Source organism: Ascaphus truei, chromosome 1, assembly GCF_040206685.1.
Source record: "Ascaphus truei isolate aAscTru1 chromosome 1, aAscTru1.hap1, whole genome shotgun sequence".
Taxonomy (NCBI): Eukaryota; Metazoa; Chordata; class Amphibia; order Anura; family Ascaphidae; genus Ascaphus; species Ascaphus truei.
This window is the reverse complement of record NC_134483.1, coordinates 440,356,657-440,373,873: the sequence shown is the minus strand read 5'-3', so window position 1 is coordinate 440,373,873 and position 17,217 is coordinate 440,356,657. Positions and strand designations below refer to the sequence as shown.

Here is a 17,217-nt window from a genome sequence, read left to right as displayed (position 1 = left end):
AGATTCGTTGCTGCGGCCTTTTTTAATTTGTACATGGTGTTGATGCTGTACCGAGCACTTCACAAAATGGCAGGCGACACAGATTGAGGCTCTACAGATATAATTGAATATGATGGGGAAGCTCTGCCTTAATATTCCACTATATTAACATACCACAAACGGCAACATCCTTTCCATGTCTGGTTTAGTTGAGCAGCTTTTTCCCCTCTGTTGACCGGAGCTTCCTCCCTTTACAAGTGTTCTCTTACAGAAAGGTACTTTTTCCTCACAAACACCACACTATTAAGGGAAATTACCAAAATCAACACATAGCAAGGATATCCGAGAAGTAAAATAGCAGCACTGTGCAATGCCTGGCTCTTGAATACTCGCTTCTGTTATTCTACCCCAGTCCTTCAAGAGCTACCAACAGGTCAGGTTTTCATGATATCCCTGCTTCAGCACGGGTGGTGTAGTCTTAGACTGAGCCACTTATTGAGCCACCTGTGCTGATGCAGGGATATCCTGAAAACCTGACCTGTTGGTGACTCTTGAAGACTGGACTTGGCCACCCCTGTTCTACACAGAGTTCTGGATTTGTACCTGGGCATCTGCATGCTGTCTGTGGTTAATGCTAGGTGAGGAGGGAATGTTAGTCTGTAGATTACCTCATTTAATTGGGCTGTTGCTCCTCTTACTCTACTTGCGAGTCATCGCACTCGCCGGTGTAAACTTGGCTTTGCCATGTGCACCCTTTCTGCCCATAATTGGCTTTACAAGAAGCTCGTCTGTGCTTTGCTGCGGCACCATAACTGTCCCAGAAATAGAGAACGAGGAAGTAATAAAGTAACACATTTCAGCTGACATTTTCCGAGGACAGGCTGCTTATTCTGCGAGACTTGCTCAGAAGGCCTCTGATGGTTTTACTTCTTTTTAAAGTATTTCTTGCCTTGTTGTGAGGTTTTGCCAGCTGCACTGCACACTTTGCCCTGGGACGGGAGTACAACATCATTTGAATGCAGTTCTGACATATACAACACAAAAAAAGACAATCAGGCATCATATTTCAGGTGAACGTTTATACGGTATGAGTTGGCCCTGGTATTCTGATATTTCCAGTGGAATGAATATTCACATGTAAGAGTATTTATAACCAATAAAGTGCCCCAACTTCTGTGCATAAACATTATTTTGGCGTCTTATAGTTGTAGCCCCCTTTCCACGTGACTAAGGGAAGTACGCATGCGGCCTTTACAGAAGGCCTAAGCCTCCGCCGCTGGGAGGGATTCTAACTCTGCAGGATACCCTCTCACAGGAACCAATACAATAATAGTAATACACACCACACTGGTATAGTTTAACAGTTTACTCACACGCCCTAATAATAACACACTATAATCAACCTTCCCACAATGCAATGCCCCCATACAATGTTCACACCACGGCGAGATCCCCCAAAGTACTGAGGTGCCCGTGGCACCTAACCACCCAGTGTCCACAGAGCCAAGCCCACCCAAAGTGTGTGGAGTAGCGCTACCCAATGTGTATGGCCGTTGGTGCATGTGGGTACGTTCCTGGTCTCCGTCCAGACCAGGGTATATGGAAGATGATTGGTCCGCAGGCCACAACGTGATCCACGACGTGGGTCCGTCTGATCCTCCTCCTCCTCTCCTTCCCGGTGGCGTCCACCTCTTGAGGGGGCTCCAGCTGGAGGGTGTTCCTTAATATCCCTGATGTGCCTGTGGTCTGGTCCCAGCCCGCAGATTACACGTGGCCGCCCGGTCACCGTGGTACTAACCACACTAAGAGCTATTGGGGAATCATCCCTATCTGGGGCCTTCCTTGCAGCAACCACAATCTGCAGTGAGTCGGGGCCTAGCTGGGGCCTGTGGGGAGATCTTGCCTAGTCCCAGGGCTACTGGCACCTGGGACACTACCTTACCCCTTGCCGTCCTGCTCCGACTGGCGTGGTCCCTAGTTCGCGCCAAACCTAACGCCTTCCCTTGCGTGGATCCTTAAGCCCTATTGGCTATGTTGCCCCACGTGTTGAGCAGACCGTAAGGGTGCTGGGACCTGTAGTCCCATGCAGAGCCACCTGTAATGGCTGCCGCACTTGCTCTGCAGTGCTCATGCACACAGCACGCACTGTGCATGCGCGAAGATCAAAATGGCGGCGCCATGCATCGGCGATACACCGCAGATTTCCGGCGCTCCAGCTGACAGCCTGCAGCCTCCACCTCCCAGCACAGAAGTAAGAGGGGGAGCTCAGCTATATCGTGAATATGAATACATGAATAATGTATTTATGTTGTTATCTATTTCAATAACTCCCTACTTTATCCTATGCTTAACTATTAGAGCGTTCAAGAACATACTTTATACTCTGTTGGGTATTATTTGAGAGAGACTTGTTTACAGAAGATTGACTGGCCGTATGAAGATTGAAGTAGAATTTATGGGTTATATAGACATTTTTATAAATTGTGTGAAAAGAGAACAGAGACGAATAGAAAATACTAAAAACAGAGCATTGTTTTTGGCTTGCCAGAGGTGACTAAAAACATTGCAACGTAAAAGCAATATTAATACAGCAATGCTATTATAGTCATTAAAAAAAGGGGGGTGGGGGGGAAGAATAGAAACATTTACTGAATTCACATTATAAAAACTTTCACATTTCAGTCATTGCACATATATATATATATATGCAATGACTGAAATGTGAAAGTTTTTATAATGTTTATATATATATATATATATATATATATATATATATATATATATATATATATATATATTGTTGTATGTATGTTTTTATATCTCATATAGGCAGAATGGCAAAAACCTTTATTTGGTATTATTTTGCTGGATTTTGTGTTACAGTGCTTCATTTTATAGTGTGTCAAACAAACTAAAATGTTAGCTGGATAGGGAGCAGGGTGGATTAATTGAAGTACATTTGTTAAAGGCAACATTTTTTACATTCCTTTGTGTTATTTTTGTTCTTCATAGCTAGCTCCTCCATGCCCTACGCTCGCTCTCTTACACTATATTATAGGTTTAGGTATAATAATTTATATTCCAAGGCATTTTTCCCCCCTTTAGATATTACGCCAGATCTCTTTCCCATATTAACCCCTATATAATCCTTACTGCCTCACATTAATAATAGTAAACAAACAAAAAAGTGTCCCTGTAGAATGCACTTACGGTAGTGTATATGATTAATGGAATTAAAACCCTTTATTTGGTAACGATATAATTGGTGGTAATAAGATTGGTATTGGAACCGTCTATGGCCAATCCACAGCAAGAACAGACAAACTATAAACATAAAATTAAAATATTATAGCAGTAAGTCAACTGTTCACCCTGTGGTGTATTTAAATGTTATGTTTATAGTTTCTGTTCTTGCTTTGGATTGGCCATAGACGGTTCCAATAACAATCTTATTACCACCTATTATAGCTTTACCAATTTAATTTCATTAATCATATACACTACTGTGAGTGCATTCTACAGGGACACGTCTTCTTTGTTTGTTTCCTATTGTTATATTATCCCTATTGCACCTCAGCACACATTTATTTTAGGCTGATGCGGGAGTTCTTTCCCTTCCCCCTTCCCCATTTATACAGGCCTCACATAAATGCATGAATCATGCTTCCTGTTATCTTGTTACCAATTTACATTTCGACATAATCTTGGTAAGCTCAAAAGCCATACCTACTACATTGTAGAAGAGACTAAAAGGCCCCAATGCTACATTGTATGACAAATAATTAAGTACAATACTGTGTATTTTATCCATATTCTTTCATCATAAATATGGGTCACTTCGTGCAATACTTTGGCCAAAATATTTTAAGCCTATAACACCGTCACTGTAAACCCATTTCAGTGGGTCCTACACTACTGATATTATTCTGTCTCGTGTATTTCTTCCACTGCAAAGAGAGAAGGGGAAACAGATACTGCAGCACACAGCATGGGGTGCGTGACATACAGTACATGCGGTGCCTAAAGGGTTCACATATAGGAAGCGCTATGTGGTAGTGTAGGACCTGCTCAAAAGGGATTATTACCGTGACATGGTTTTGGCTTAAAATATTTTGGGCAAAGTATTGAACTAAATTTGTTTATTCTCCTCATTCTTCAATATCTTGGTACTTAAAATTTGCCTTATTCTTGATGATGTATCTAAGCCTTTTAATTTTCAGCCAATTGATGGTCTTGAAAATGCCCGTTTTCACTATCCTAAATTCTCACTCCCACTTTTTTTTTCTTAAAGATCAAATCTCACTTTTTCTCCCCTTGAATCCCTCTACTAACCCTTAAACAAGTAATTATATTCAAGACTGCCATAATTATTAGCCAGACACTGTCAGCATTGCACAGGATAGCTGGTAAACAGGAACACAGGCACGAGTCTAGAATGAGCTGAAATCAGGACTGGGAGCCAGAAGTACACAAACCTGTACGTCTTTTGTTGCATGAGCAATCTAAAATCTATTTCTTTACTTCATGTGTTAAGAATGTCAGTGATATATTTAGCAGGAGGTATCCTAACATGGCCAGACAGTGAGACAAATATTACAGCGTGCAGGTTTTTCATGGAGTTTTCCGTATCCTATCTAAGGTGTGCTGCTAGAGCTGAGAAGGGCCAACTGCTTTCCATTATCTGAAAGGTGGAAACTTCCATGAGCACACATCCTGCTGATTTAACCCCTTCAACCCTAAGTGCAACATTTGCATTACTCTTTGGTAGTGATCTGCAATGACACTTCGACATTTTAGAAGCTTTATAGATGCACTGGGAATCTGCTTTCCAGGAGACAGAATTGCACCCCCTGATATTAAGAGCCCTTTCGATATTCCCGACTCTGTATTGCTATTAATGTTGTTAACTTATGGAAAAAGCATTAAAGTGAACCCGAAATATAGCAAATACTGCCTGGAGTTGCCGTCTTCTGATGTATGAAGCAGGTTTGCTTATATATTTAATATAGTACTTCTGATTAGAATCTGTCTTACAATCCTATAGAATCATACTTTTGACATGTTATTGAAAAATTATTTGGCAGAATGTTGTGTATGCGCGCGTGTAGAAGTGTAGCTAATTGTATTTTTTCACAGTTCGTAGGACTCTTGAGTGAATGACTAGTTGTGATTCACTGGATCTCATGTTGTGGTCTCTTATTACCAGTGTTCGACAAACCTATACATTTGCTCGCCCCGGGCGAGTGGATTTAACCCCGGGGCGAGTAAATATTGGCCCAAGCAGCACACGTTTGGTACTAGGTGGCGAGTAGATTTTTTGGTGATTTGTCAACCACTGCTTATTACCATAAGTCAATCTAACCACTTTCTTTTTTTATTGTAAAGAGAGAATATCATTGAGAATAGAATTTTCAATGACCACCAGAAAAGGGGGCTACAGCTGTGGTAAAGAGAGACCGAATAGGAATAGGTAAACTATAACTATTCATCAGAACTGTAATTGCCATCAAGAACACTATTCTCACCATGAGTTACATTCCCAATTTCTTTCCTACGGCCTCATCCCTGATTATTCTATCATCCGTAGATATAATTATTATCACGTAATGGAATATTTTAGCAGTATGGGGCTGTTTTATACATCACTACTATACTCTGCAGATGATTCATCTCACTCCTGTGTTGCTTACTACCATTTCATAACCTCTTTCTCAATTGATTATACTAAAATTCTACTATAACAACTCTGCGTTTTTATGAATAGTAAGGGGCCAATATTGTGATAGTGTCCCCACGGTGTGAGTCACGGCACCATCATTGGTCATTTCCTTCACTTTTAGACTTACAATTGCAAATAATAAAAGATTTTAAATGGGAAATTAACTGTCTGAAAATGTGTGAATTTGTCCAAATAGGTGTATTGCTCTGGATCTGAAGCTAATTCCCTCAAATGCATATTACCTAATGATGAGGCGCTAATGTACAGTATCCTAATCACCTGATCTCCCTCTGCCTTAGGCACCAAACTTTTTGTTTTTAAGCTCTTCCGGAGCTGGACTAATTGTACCTGCACACACACTATATGCATCGCTAGGTACCTTGGGAAAGAAAACTGGAAAACCATTACTGTAACCATTTTATGGGTGTAGCTTTCAATAATTAAGAACGTTTCCATTATTCTTTTAATACAAAAACAAACTTAATGGCCCAAGCCTTGAAAGCAAATATAAAGTGTGACCTGAATTGAAAACCTGAAGGCTTCTATATAGTTTATCCCAAAGCTTTTCTAGATGGCAGTAGGGACGGCACACACATAGGGACCATTATACAATAAAATAGCTTTGAATAAGCTTCCTAGCTCCTAAGTGTGGGCTCAAAGGTATTAAAACACGCAAGAATATTTTTAGTCACCCACCTTAGCTTCGCATGAAATCCTCAGGCTTGGACACATTTGTGAAATGAAGGGTTCCAGTAGCCAGATAGAGCGTAGAGAAGTTTAGGTTCAGGGCAGGTTGCAATATTTAGGCCCAGATCCACACACGTCTGTCAACTTGAGGCTCATAACGGGCAGTTATGAAAATCTGTAACGGCCGTTATTTTACCGGGGGTTAACACATATCCAGAGAGCTAATAACAATGCTGTATTGTATATCCCATTAGTATTGTCTTAACTCCATGTTAGCCCAGCCTTGCATCATTTCAAATAACATGGGTGGCATTATTCATGTGTTAACGGGGAGGGGAAGGAGTGGAGAGTCTATTACTCCCTCTCTTTGGTTAAATCCCTATTAACTTTAAGGGACCGTTGTGGATATGCATTGTTAGTGAACGGCCATTATACTTAACCCTTGACCTTTCCAGGCGAAACCCGATTTATTTAACCTGATGTTATTGAGCTTTGAAGAAGCACATTAACGAGGCGGTAACTTAGGTAATTGCTTTGCCAAGTCAGTAACGGGCCTCTGTGGATCTGTGCCACTCCTAAAATCTCAGTGTTTTTGTTTCAGTATACTGTACACACATTCAGGGACAATATGACGAAACATGCCACCAGGAAGAGACCTCAAAGGTTTAACACTGCTATCAAAAGTACACACACTGTTTGCATAATTTTCAGATCAATATGGACTCCGCTGACATCCAAATCTGTTTACAGCAGTGTTTGAGAAGGCTGTGTCCTATAACTTCTCACATATGGAAGACCTTATTATATTTAGGAAATATTTCATATTAAAAAAAAGTCAATGGTATTAAATAGCCACATATTTAGCTAGAATGAAACGTTCTAAAAATACATTTCTGTGCTGTTGATTAGGGTTGCCAGCTGTCCGGTTTTGAACCGGACAGCCTGGTATTTTGCCCCTGCATCCGGTATAAAATGAAAGGTATTGCCTCTCTCTGAACGTAGGGTGGCAGGGGGGGTGTTGGCGGACGGTCAGAGCAGTTGCAGACGGCCCCAGCTCTCCCCAAGCTGCAGGCTTCTCCCTCACTGTCTGTCCCACGCTGAAGTGTCAGATGCTGAATCGCACCGGGTCTCTCTGACGTCAGGGCCGGAAGTCAGCTGGGCTCAGCTTACGCGTGCGCCGGGGTGAGAGGGAGACCCGGCACGCGTCAGCATCAGACACCTTGGCATGGGACAGTGAGGGAGAAGCCCGCAGCTGGGGGAGAGCTGGGCCTGGGGCAACTGCTCCGACCAGCTGCCGGCCCCCTGCTGCCACCAGCCCCCTCACAACCACCACCCTCACAACCACTGGTCCCGACCTGAGACCATCCCCAAGGTAAGTCTGAATTTTATATGTATTGGGGGGGGGGTGTATTTTTATATATATATATATTTATTTAGTGGGGGTGGGGGTATTTTTATATATATGGGGATGTATTATTTTTATGTGTTGGTTTTTTTAATGTTTTGGATGGTGGGGGGTGTTTTGTTTTAATATGTATTGGGGGGGGGGGGGGGGGTCGCATCTTTTATTATTGTGTCCATTATTTTTGGAGAAGCCACCTGACAACCCTACTGTTGATATGACATTAATTAATAAAATGAGCATTTTTTTTAAAGACAAGAACTGTGCTGTTTGTATAAATATACTTTATCCTAAATGTATTAGCGATCAGTCCCCAGTAATAACTGCAGCAGCGCGTGGGAGCGTAACATAAATACAGAGGTACACTATCAATGCATCAATAGGAACGTGAAAAGCCGCCTCCTTTTCCACGCTGCTGTTTTTCATGAAATGTAACCTTCTCTCTCTCTCTCTCTCTCTTCTTTTTCCAGAGATGTATAACGGATGAATGCTTCTTTTTTGAACGATTGGAGGCCAACAATTACAATACTTACCGATCCCGAAAATATAGCGACTGGTATGTGGCACTGAAACGAACTGGGCAATACAAAAATGCGTCTAAGACTGGGCCAGGACAGAAAGCCATTTTATTTCTCCCAATGTCAGCAAAGAGCTGATCTCTGTGGACACTTGAAGTACTCCATACGAAACACTATTTTCCTTTTTTAAGGCAAGAATATAATCATAGGTTTGCAATTAGTGTTTAAAGATGATTGAGATCCAACATTAGTAAATCTGTATACAACGTGAATATCTTGTGCCAGTGTTTAAAAAACAAACAAGCAAAACACTAATCTAATCACTTTTTAATAAAATTGCAACATGTAGATGTGTAAAGGTAGTCATACATCCATATCTCACTAGATCTAGGAGACATGTTTTGTTGAGTTGTACATAGATTTTTGAAGAGAATAACCATGAATATCAAATGCTAATACAACAATAGATAAAGAATCAAAATGTGAAGCTTGTTAGAGGTCTGTCCTATTTTCATGGGTCTCTGGCAGTTCCCTGTGGTACAGTGTATAGAAAAGCCCTGTATAAACAGCTGGGAATGTCCTCATAGTTATGTCAACTTTTTGGAAACCTGCCTGGTACCCATACAGTAGCAGCTTAGCAATTCTGCTAGTGATGGGGGTGGTGTTGCTGGTGTAGGCAAGCTCTTGAAGATCCATCCACTCACACTTTAGGCACTCCTGAGGGCAGAAGTTTATACTGTAGGACAGTGGCTTTAGGCGACAGATAATATATATATCTGACTTCCCGAAGGCCCCAGGGTGATTATGCTGCTGCCTTATGCTCAAGAGGGACTTGAACTCTGACTTGATGCCAGTCTCTTCTATAACTTCCCGAACTGCTGTGGCTCCTACGATGGAAAGGAAAACAAAAACAAGTTTCAGGAATAGCATTAGCTTTCCAGTATGCCTTTGCTGTGGAAACTAAATAAGTGAATTCATTGACCAGCCTGGGAGATGAGATGCAATGGACATTTTGTTTTCGCTCTCATTTTACAAATGAAAAACAGCAGAGACTATGATAAAATACAAACTGTATTCTTGGCTACATTGCTTGTGTCAAAAGATTAATAGTTTTTACATACTTTCCCCCCGCAATTTAAAGCACCAGTAACTCAAGCTTTTTTTAACCTTTAAAATCCAAATATCCACCTTTTAAGCACCAGTTGATGTATAATGATCTGATAATCTCTTGTATATTAGGAAATTCTGGGCAGTTCAAATAACATCAGGAAGTGCTGTATTGGTGTGGAGTAGTATTAGGAGAGAGAGAACCCGGTAAATGAAAGCACCTTAGTTGAGACACCACTATTTTTACCCTTTTAAACTTCTTGGTAACATTATAAGTTGACTACAGTGAATATTATCTGAAGTCACACCACCACTCTTTTAATTAAATATAGTACAGGTCCTAAGGTCAACAGTAAACTTATGATACTAACATTACAAAGAGTAAGTTGCCCTAGCTGTATAGCAGCAATATACAAGCAGAACTATGATCGGGAATATGCCACTTTCATTACCACAATATAAAGGATTATAAACATCCAGCGCTATTGCGTAAGCGCATTATCCCTCTGAATAGAAATAAAGACATTTAAAGTCAAGAGGACAATGGCTTATTACATTTAATAAGTATAAGTATTTAATACTTGTTAAAGACAACAATTTAGGTGCAAAGTTATTACTGTGTAGTAAGTATTAACAATACTGACCGAGGATACGTAGCATTTGTCGTCTTTCTACCTATACCCATTTATTTTAATAAGAATATTAATAAAAGTATTTTTAAATCATTCAATTATACATAATATACACAATATACAGCTGAACAGTGTACAATATACAGTTGTCCTCTGAGTCCACAGAATGAGACCATGGTATAACCGGGATCGCGTTATAAAATTTCACCGCGCAAGGACTTACCGGCAGCTGCAGCTCTCCCTGCTTCATCAGGCTGCGTCCACGTGTGCGCAGAGGAGGGTCACATGACACACACACCATGCGGGAATTTTTTTTGTTTTTTTATTTAAACATTCAATGCTTTATTGCTAACGGACACATACACACACCCCTACACCATGTGGGAGTTGAACATTAATACATTTTATATAATACACATGCAGGAATCGAACCCAGGACCTTTCATATGCTACTACCAATTCCCTACCTGCTACGCCACAGGATTGGTGTGATAAAACAGACTCTAAAAACAAACTTAACATATAGTACACAGTGCAGTCCACACCAATCCTGTGGCATGGCAGTTAGGGAATTGGTACTACCATATGAAAGGTTCTGGGTTGATTCCTGCATGTACTCATGTTCAACTCCCACATGGGAGTTTTTAAATTGGGAGCCACGCTCAGACAGCGTTATATGCGGATCCGCGATGCAGTGGATCGCGCTATAACGGGGTTGAGCTGTACTAGGGTACTTTCATTTACCATGTTCTGTCTCTCCTTGTTCACATATTATTACTATCCTGGGATTAGCACTGTACCATTAGCTGAGCAGGGGGGTAACGTTCCTTCCCTATGCCCCAATTTTCCCTCTAGGTTACCGTGGAGTAGTATTAGGAAGACGAAAGAGAAAGCAACAGAGAAGCGGAGAACCTACGCAGCAGGGGTATGGAAAATATTTTAGGAGAGCAAAGAGGAGGTTAAGAAAAAAAAATGTACAAGTAAACCATTGAGGTGGACTTCAGATATGTTATTCACAACATAAGAGAAACATATATAAGATTTTACTAGAATTTGTATATTGATGTAATTAGTTATATTAATATTTGCATTGCATATGTTTATTACAAGCATATGCAAAGAAAAAGCATCACTCTACAATCTATATATGAAGCACAAAAACTCACACGATATTTTCTCTATTTTACTTTGAAGAACTGTCCTGGACTACCAATGAACCTAGCTTGTTTTTTTTTGGGGGGGGGAACGCACATTTTATTTGAACAGTATGGAAATATAACACATTAAGAACAACATTTTTCATAAAACTACAATAAGAATGATACAAATAACCTGCATTATAAAGTTATGACTTTCTTTATCCTTAAACATGCCTGGCTTTAGAGAAAGGTCTCTCGCATGTGTGTGTCCTCTTGTGTGTGTTCAAATGTGATAACCGATTTAAATCCATTCCCACATTCCCCACATACAAGCGGTCTCTCCCCTGTGTGTATTCAGGTTGGATACATCACTAAATCTCTTCCTACATTCCCCACATACATGCGGTCTCTCCCCTGTGTGTGTTCAGATGTGATAACCAAATAAATCCCTTCCCATATTCCTCACATACGGTCTCTCCCCTGTGTGTGTCCTGATGTGTGTGCCCAGGCTGGATAAGTCACTAAATCTATTCACACATTCCTCACATACATGCGGTCTCTCCCCTGTGTGTCCCCTCATGTGTGTGCTCAGGCTGGATAAGTCACTAAATCCCTTCCCACATTCCCCACATACATGCGGTCTCTCCCTGGTTTGTGTCCTCTTCTGTAGGTTCTGGTCTGAAACCAAGTCAGACTCTTCCCACTTTCTCCAAGATCTTTTCTAGCTTGTTTTTAACATGGCAATCCCACCCGATATTTATTTTGATTGATCTAATTTTATTTGAACCGGGGAGCCCCAGGGTCCAGAGATATTTGTAACTTATTGTGCTGGTGAGAGACATAGCAGCTGCTGGTTCAGCTTTCTTAAGGCTGCGCTTATAGTGCTGGCGACGTGACATCGCGGCAAAACAAATTTATTGCATCCGTCATCTGTGCTTATAGTAGAAGCGACGTGACTGCTTGGTCGTGATCGCTGGAGGTCAAGTAAATTTGATTTTTCCAGCGACCGCAGCGTGACGTCACCGTCGCGTCGCTATTGCCGGCGACGCCACTATAAGCGCAACCTAAGACTGTTGGAGCTAGCTATAGACCCCAGTGTCCGTGGGTGCAGCCATACCGGCTGGTGCCAATACAGCCCGGTTCAGGCAAGATTTTTTTTTATAAAAGGAACGTGACCCCCTGCTTCTGGAGATACAGACCTCCACAGGGGGTGCCGGTATTTCAGCAAAGTTCATATCTCCAACGTCACGCGAGTCAATAGGGAGCTGCACTGGATGAGGTCACGGCTTCCTATGGCCCACAGGGCGCAGGAGCTTTGAAAAGTGGCCATTACATGAACCCAGCTAGCAGAGTGGCTACCTGTACCCCCTACGGAGGTCTATCTCTGGAAGTAGGGGGTCACCAGTGCTGAAATTAATGGGGTTCAGACCCCCTGCTTCAATCCTACGTTAAAAATAAAAACAATGTGCGATAAAAAAAATTGCGCACTTGAATTGCCTCATTAAAAAGGGACAATCCTGGGCAGTTAACCAAACCCCATCTCTAACTGTTACAATCTTCATTGCTTTCCTTTTAACCAAATGTAAAGCAAAGATTTTAGCTACTTTTGTTTCTTTGGAAATTAAGCACTAATTCCATGTAACTGTGGGTGCATTAACCCACCCTGTCCTTACCAGAGCCAATAAGGAGGGGGGGGGGGGGCCTGGGAAGAGAGAGTTCTGAAAACGTTTTGTTGAACGCACAGTGACATCACACAAAAGGTACTAGAGGAAATGGGAGGGGTTTCATGTCTGCTCACCATGTTTAGAAATGAACTTAAAAAAAGATATATTTAAATGTTTGTCAGATTTTTACAAAAAAAGGTATCAGCCAACCTTTGAAACATGCCACTGCCATTACTACACTTTCGTCCTGTGAAGGACCAGACTCTTAAAACCTATTTTGCATACTCTCCAACTGCACCTATTAAGTAGGTATGCTGAAGGTTTTGGGGTTCTGTAAGATAAAAACACAGTATACCTGCTAAATAGGTACAGGACTTTTTTTTGTCTGGGGGGTAAGGTGCATAGATTGTGTCTTCTTTAGGAATGGCTTGGAAGTGACTCCATCCAGCAGGAGAGGAGGAACTACAGTCGTACCTATTTTATGTGCTAAATGTTGGGAGTGTCTGGTTTTGACAAAGTTGGCTTAAAACACAGCCTGAGGGAAAGGATCCATTAACAGAAAATAAGACAAAGAATTACCTTTTCTAATTGATGCACCAACACATCTATTGCATTCAATATAACTGTGCACTGTACACGTGAAGTAAACATGCAGCAATTATTAGTTTCAATACTTACCAATGTCTTCACCTTGATCAGACAGACCTCCTGGAAATTTCCATGCATTTACCATCTGTAATTCAAGAGAGCAGGTGATATCTTTTTTTTGTCTCCTCCTAAGTGACTTTTTCAATGTTTCCCAATTGCAAAACTGAGTCAAATATTAGAACAAAAAACAAAAATACACCCAGTTAATCAAACATTGGACTGTTTTCAATGGAGCCATTTTAATGTTGTCCGTTTTCCAGCCATATGACTGATAAATAAAGCCCATCACCTTATGTCACAATACATGACCTACATCCTTTCTGGGCTATGACCAAAGAAGGTTTCTGTGTACATGATCAAATATGTTTTTTTTAGCACTTTCAGTTAACGTATGTAGAGAAAGCAGCGAAACAAAAAGCTAAAAGATGGCTGGGCTGGTCGTTTCCTGTGTGGAGCAGAGCTGCGTATACGTAACCATTATTATGTCTTTGTTCATCTGTAGCGGACCGGGGGCGCAGTAAAACAAAAATTCATTGTTAATGTGATATCCAGAGGCATCTACAATACTCTTTATCAGAAGTGATGGATTTAAGGAAAAGATTCATCTGTGTTTGAGGTCATAGATGTTGCATCTGTAACAATGCTGCTAGTCATATGGTTAAAAATAGCTGAAACGTGCGGAAGCTGCTATCTTTAAGGGAGAAATGTGCCTTGTACATGCTTTTAATTCATCACCAAGATATTTGACCTAAATTTTTTATGTTATTATTTTTTCATATTTAATCTTCTGAACAGATTCTGATGTGTAGCACTGTTCTTTAGTGCACTGATGTCGGTGATTTGTTTATCTTATCTGATTAATAATAAAGTTTATGTATTTAATGCAACAACAATAAAAATGCGAATCTTTGTGTGAAAGTTTTTTTTTTTTTTTTTTTTTTTTTTAAACATCATGATGACATGAGCTACGGAAAAAAGGCACATTTGGAGCTTTATATCCTGTATCACGGAGCACAAGCAAACGGTAAACAGATTTAAACTAGTAAACTGAGCTGTGGAAAGTAAAGATATGGTACACATAAAATATCTCCAAAGCTGCAGTTTGAAAGTGCAAACATACATATAATAAAGTGAGAGCCAACCGCGCAGGAAATGTTACTGGTTGATTTGTAGTTAAATATGTTTAAAAAGGTGCAGCTCCACCCCTAAAAAAAAATACTATTGGTTAGGCACATCAAATAAAAAAACACACCCTATTTTGATATGGGATGGTTTTGTTTAATCACAACCATTATTTCCCACTGAAGAAAAAGAAACAGATTTTCCCGGAGTAGTGCACCATATTAAAGAAAGGGAACACTCACTCTGCAAGCGATTAACAAATATGTTTTCCATGATAGAATTTCAGGAATTTCACCCTTCAGACCTTTTGAAGCTCGACCTGAAGGTCTCTGCAAAAAGCACAATGATGTATATCTGTAGTAGAGCATGCAACGCATGTTTCCTTATGGGTGACCATGCCACAAACAAACATTGCTGTGCTCTGGCCAAGTCATACAGCGGTTTTTAGCAAAAACTAAAAACAATAGCAACGTGTAAGATTGTGTGTTATAATAAATATTTTGGAATATGAATAGCTAATTTTACAATGTCAACTTGACCCAAAAGGATTAATTGGAATTACACATTTAATGCAACTTTAACGACATTAGTTTTACAATACAGACGTTTGCAACAAATGTACACATTCAGTATGCACTACCCTTCATCCCTAATTGAAAGGAGCATGACAACACTGTACTGTTCTCGGCTTGGAGAACCAAACTGGAAATATATCTTCAGTTAGGTGTATTAAAACTAATAATACACCGATGCTGCAGTTCTGAATGTCTCTTCAGCTAGCTCCGATAAGTACCACCCTATGCTTACCATACAATGACACATTAAATAACAGCAATTCTGCCTCCTGTTTGGTTGAAGTTTTTTTCTGATTGAAGAGTCGTTAAACCTGGGACATTGCCGGCCCGTCTATTACTGAGTACAGTATGCTTTCTTTTAATCACAACAAAAACTGTGTTCAGTCTAAGCTGGTTACAGCTGCACTTTATTATTGAATATTGCGTGACTGTAGTCTAGCATTGTGAGCCTCTGTTTATGCCTCATTTCTCTGAAGTGTTCGAAGAATGGTGTGGATAGACAGAGCAAAAATTTGTTTAGAGACACAGTTGTTTATGCTCTCAAATTGGGGTAGAAAACACTGAAAAATGGATTTTGTATACGAGATACTTGTCCTGAAGCAGAGCTGCTCAAATGGCAAACTCTATTCCGGCTTCAGACCACATGTCCACTCAGCCCAGAAGCCAAATAAGGACCAGATTCAACTACTTTTCCATGGTTTAGAACTGATCTGGCCGTAGGTGCCCAGCCATGTGCCGGATTGGCTGAACCGTACATACATTCCTACATATCATTTGCCAGAAAGGGAACTGCTGTGAAAAAATAGAGAGCAGCCCTGTTCTAAAACTTCAATTTGAGACAAGGAAACCTATCCATGCGTTTGGTTGGTTGGTTAGGGTGATGCTAGCTGCAGGTTCAGATGGTTGTAATAAAAAATGTCAAGTCCATTTAACTGCAATTATTGCATTTCAGATAAGGTGAAATCAATCACTCAGCCATGCTACTAACACCTCTATAATTTGTAGACGTTACATAATGTGAGATTTGTTTCATAGCATTGCAATTTTAAGCCTAAATTCTCCTGCTAAAATCTAGTTAATGGCTTATATGGAGGCAAGGAAAGAATGAACAGTAATTACAAAGTGGTTGTCTTTATGAATTGATTTTATCACAGCAGAGCTCCTACAAAAGATATATTTTACATTCAATAATTCCCCCTCAACATGAATCTACTGAATTATTTCAAATGAAGTTTATTTCTTCATATATACCTGTCCCTTCTCCCACATACTTAAGTCTTAAACAATAAACTCAAATAAAACAGCATGGACTTTGCAAAAATGATCTCGGAATGATATTTCCTAACTCAGTAAAAATGGCACATGCCTGAAAATCAGTCAAAAAAACATCTAATTTTCATATGGGGTGTAAATGACAAAATCGATGAATAAAGGCTTGTTTATACCTTGGATAAAACATTGAATAAAAGCGCTATTGAAAACTCAGATGAAATACACCCAAAATGAAGAGTAAAGGCTTCCTATTGGACTACAGGTGTCACAGAGGAGTCCTAACATCGCAGGCCCTGTATAAGGAACACAAACATGCCATAAGGTGCCTAGGTGCCTGTAGACAGTTGCTCTGGTAGGTGTAAACTAGGTGCTATTATACATTTATTGCATCCAAAGATTCCAATGTCTGTACGACTCTAGCTCTCCTACTAAATAACTCAAACCAAAAAAAGGTCTCCATCTCAATTTATTACCATTGATTTCTCTCACTTCTCAGTCCTTTTATGGGTGCGGTGAAAGTAAGCACCAAGTGGGGTAAAAACAGAACAAGGTGAAGAGAGTCACACTAACGTGACAAACAAATATAGTGCTCACAACCAGGAGTGAGAAAAGAGAGATACTGCCAAACAATTAAGTAAGGTTGTAAGCTACTAAATAGGTTCAAATATGTCTGTGTAATAGCCAGAGGTCACTGTGGCTGTGCCTGGCTTTTTGTTTATTTAGGTCAACAGTGTGTTTCTATTACATTGGAAT

The 17,217-nt window shown here is 40.3% G+C and overlaps 2 protein-coding genes across 5 annotated transcripts in view; one reads left to right on the top strand and one right to left on the bottom strand.

Annotated features, from left to right (window-relative positions):
* The window catches only part of FGF2 (fibroblast growth factor 2), a 64,240-nt gene extending 49,827 nt beyond the window's left edge, over positions 1-14,413 (top strand). The window contains exons 3-4 of one of the 2 annotated variants that reach the window (XM_075615824.1): positions 8,258-8,343; positions 10,900-14,413. In XM_075615824.1, the coding sequence (XP_075471939.1) occupies positions 8,258-8,343; positions 10,900-10,987 (174 nt within the window). In that variant the 3' untranslated portion in view covers positions 10,988-14,413. Of the gene's footprint in view, positions 1-8,257 lie in introns of both variants that reach the window. The other variant, XM_075615819.1, reaches the window with a different exon arrangement.
* NUDT6 (nudix hydrolase 6) overlaps positions 8,615-17,217 on the bottom strand; it is a 27,852-nt gene continuing 19,249 nt past the window's right edge. For all 3 annotated transcript variants that reach the window (XM_075615805.1, XM_075615785.1, XM_075615795.1), the window contains exons 4-5: positions 13,526-13,580; positions 8,615-9,192 (exon numbers count right to left, since the gene is read on the bottom strand). In XM_075615805.1, the coding sequence (XP_075471920.1) occupies positions 8,798-9,192; positions 13,526-13,580 (450 nt within the window). In that variant the 3' untranslated portion in view covers positions 8,615-8,797. The remainder of the gene's footprint in view (positions 9,193-13,525; positions 13,581-17,217) is intronic.